This window comes from Pararge aegeria, chromosome 4, assembly GCF_905163445.1.
Source record: "Pararge aegeria chromosome 4, ilParAegt1.1, whole genome shotgun sequence".
In the NCBI taxonomy this organism is placed as follows: Eukaryota; Metazoa; Arthropoda; class Insecta; order Lepidoptera; family Nymphalidae; genus Pararge; species Pararge aegeria.
In genome coordinates this window covers 148,737-151,801 of record NC_053183.1, presented here as the reverse complement: position 1 = coordinate 151,801, position 3,065 = coordinate 148,737, and the positions used below count along the sequence as shown (strand labels likewise).

The 3,065-nt window shown below is 39.8% G+C and overlaps 1 protein-coding gene across 1 annotated transcript; it reads left to right on the top strand.

Moving 5' to 3' along the window:
• The first annotated feature begins 300 nt into the window (after positions 1-300).
• On the top strand, positions 301-1,159 carry LOC120637872. The gene has a single exon (XM_039909917.1). The coding sequence runs from the start codon at positions 417-419 to the stop codon at positions 1,065-1,067; it is 651 nt and encodes a 216-aa protein (XP_039765851.1). The 5' UTR covers positions 301-416; the 3' UTR covers positions 1,068-1,159.
• Positions 1,160-3,065: the final 1,906 nt, after the last annotated feature.

Genomic DNA, 3,065 nt, shown 5'->3' with positions numbered 1-3,065 from the left:
TCGACGGCGACGACAAAGTACCGAGTCTAAGGAGACTGATGGCGGCGCCACACAGTGGCGTTATGTCTCTATAAAAGTCGTGGTCTTTTATTATGTTATTTATTAATGGTATTATTTTAATATCATATCACCTGGTATCTTATGATATCTTATGGAGAAAACTGGAAGAAATTAAAGTTCCACTGGAACTCATCAATATTTTCAAATATTGGTATGGAAACCAGGTCAACAGCGTGCGATGGGCGGGCGTATTATCACGTCCGTATCTGTTGGAGTGCGGGGTGAGGCAGGGAGGTTTGACTTCACCTACGCTCTTCAACCTATATGTGAACGAGTTGCTCGGCGAGCTCAGCAGCACCAGGACCGGCTGTTACATAGATGGGGTTTGTTTGAATAACATTAGCTACGCTGATGACATGGTGCTGGTGAGTGCGTCGGTTTGTGGCCTGAGAAAACTGTTGGCGATTTGTGAAGCTTTTGTGGAAAAACACGGTCTTACTTATAATGTAAAGAAAAGTGTGGTAATGGTCTTTGAGGCCATGGGCAAAACACAGAAGAAAGTTCCACCCATCTTTCTAAATGGAAATGCACTAGAAAGAGTGTATCAATATAAATATCTAGGGCATATGTTGACCCCTGACCTCAAAGACGATACTGACATCGAGAGGGAACGGAGAGCAGTGTCAGTGAGAGCGAATATGCTGGCTCGCAGGTTTGCACGTTGTTCCACCAATGTAAAGATAACTTTGTTTAGAGCCTATTGTACATCTTTTTACACGTGCAACCTGTGGGTCAAGTACTCCACAAAATCGTACAGCGCTCTCCGTGTCCAGTATAACAATGCCTTCAGGGTGCTGATGGGGCTGCCCCGGTATTGCAGCGCATCAGGGATGTTTGCGGCGGCGCAAGTTGATTGTTTTTATGCGACAATGCGTAAAAGATGCGGATCCCTGGTGCGTAGATTGCGGAGCAGTTCCAACAGCATTCTGAAATTGATTGCCAGTCGATTGGACTGTGTATATGTAAATCATTGCTGCGTCGTTTCTAATGGAATGGTGCAGCGATGACCTACATACTTAATAATTAGGTACTTAGTGTTTTTTAGGTTAATTTACTAACATAGATATAAGCTTTGTATTACTAACAATATGAGTCTATGTTACTTGAAATAAATATTTATTTATTTATTATTATATCAATATTGTACCCCGCACAGGGGGGAGGTACGGGTAGGTAGTGACGAAAAATAACGATACGGGACTCTTACGAGGTCTCGCAATCGGAATGAGTACACTTTAAATATTTTAACGAGGTAAAATTTAAGGGCATTGAGGGTCTGGTGCCAGTGGTGGTTGATTAGATCCACACACTATACTTTTTATAATTATGTGGCGTTATGTCTCTATAAAAGTGGTGGTCTTTTATTATGTTATTTATTAATGGTATTTTTTTAATATCATATCAATATTGTACCCCGCACGGGGGGAGGTAGGGGGGTAGGTAGTGACGAAAAATAACGATACGGGACTCTTACGAGGTCTCGTCATCGAATAATCAATACACGAACTGCCCACACACTTGTAAATATAGACGCGCAAGATCGTTACACGAACCGCTTACCATTATAGTAAACTACTATGCAAACACACATAACATATACGCAATAAGGGAACTTTAAATTGGAGATTTTACCCTACCACACCCGTCTGTCTCATTCTGAAAACTATTCAAAATAATTGCTATTTTTCATTCTCATTCAAATATAAATAATAGTAAATAATATATAATTTTTGACTGAACTGAACCCAAGTGCCCGCCCGGCCTGTGGCCGGGCACCCCTCGTATTCATGTTCTAACCTAACCTAACCTAAATCTAGTTTTGACACCTTTAGACTTTAGATTCAAGATTTAATGTGAATATATGCATTAATAAAAACTCATTACTATTTTAATACTAGTTATGCTGCTGTTGATGCACTGATGAAAGCCAGATAGCTAGATCAGTGTTTAGTTAGTCGTAGTTGCCGGTGGGCTGAGGTCTAAAGGAATCCAAACTAGTTTTAAAAGATTTGGATAGGTTAGGTTAGGTTAGAACATGAATAAGACGGGTGCCCGGCCGCAGGCCGGTCACTTAGGTTCAGTTCCGTTTAAAAAAAAAAAAAACAAAAAACAAAACGTACCAATACAAAGTACTCTTATTCATATTAGAAGATATTGTAAAATAACAATTAATTTAATTTTTTTTTTTTTTTTTTCACTTACACATTAGGCCCGTCGCGCCGCGCCACTACTATATGGGGCGAAGGTGCGAAGTCGACGGCGACGACAAAGTACCGAGTCTAAGGAGACTGATGGCGGCGCCACACAGTGGCGTTATGTCTCTATAAAAGTCGTGGTCTTTTATTATGTTATTTATTAATGGTATTATTTTAATATCATATCAATATTGTACCCCGCACAGGGGGGAGGTACGGGTAGGTAGTGACGAAAAATAACGATACGGGACTCTTACGAGGTCTCGCAATCGGAATGAGTACACTTTAAATATTTTAACGAGGTAAAATTTAAGGGCATTGAGGGTCTGGTGCCAGTGGTGGTTGATTAGATCCACACACTATACTTTTTATAATTATGTGGCGTTATGTCTCTATAAAAGTGGTGGTCTTTTATTATGTTATTTATTAATGGTATTTTTTTAATATCATATCAATATTGTACCCCGCACGGGGGGAGGTAGGGGGGTAGGTAGTGACGAAAAATAACGATACGGGACTCTTACGAGGTCTCGTCATCGAATAATCAATACACGAACTGCCCACACACTTGTAAATATAGACGCGCAAGATCGTTACACGAACCGCTTACCATTATAGTAAACTACTATGCAAACACACATAACATATACGCAATAAGGGAACTTTAAATTGGAGATTTTACCCTACCACACCCGTCTGTCTCATTCTGAAAACTATTCAAAATAATTGCTATTTTTCATTCTCATTCAAATATAAATAATAGTAAATAATATATAATTTTTGACTGAACTGAACCCAAGTGCCCGCCCG

Excerpts from the sequence above, each read along its gene's own strand:
- LOC120637872 (XM_039909917.1), top strand. The coding sequence starts at position 417 with ATGGTGCTGGTGAGTGCGTCGGTTTGTGGCCTGAGAAAACTGTTGGCG.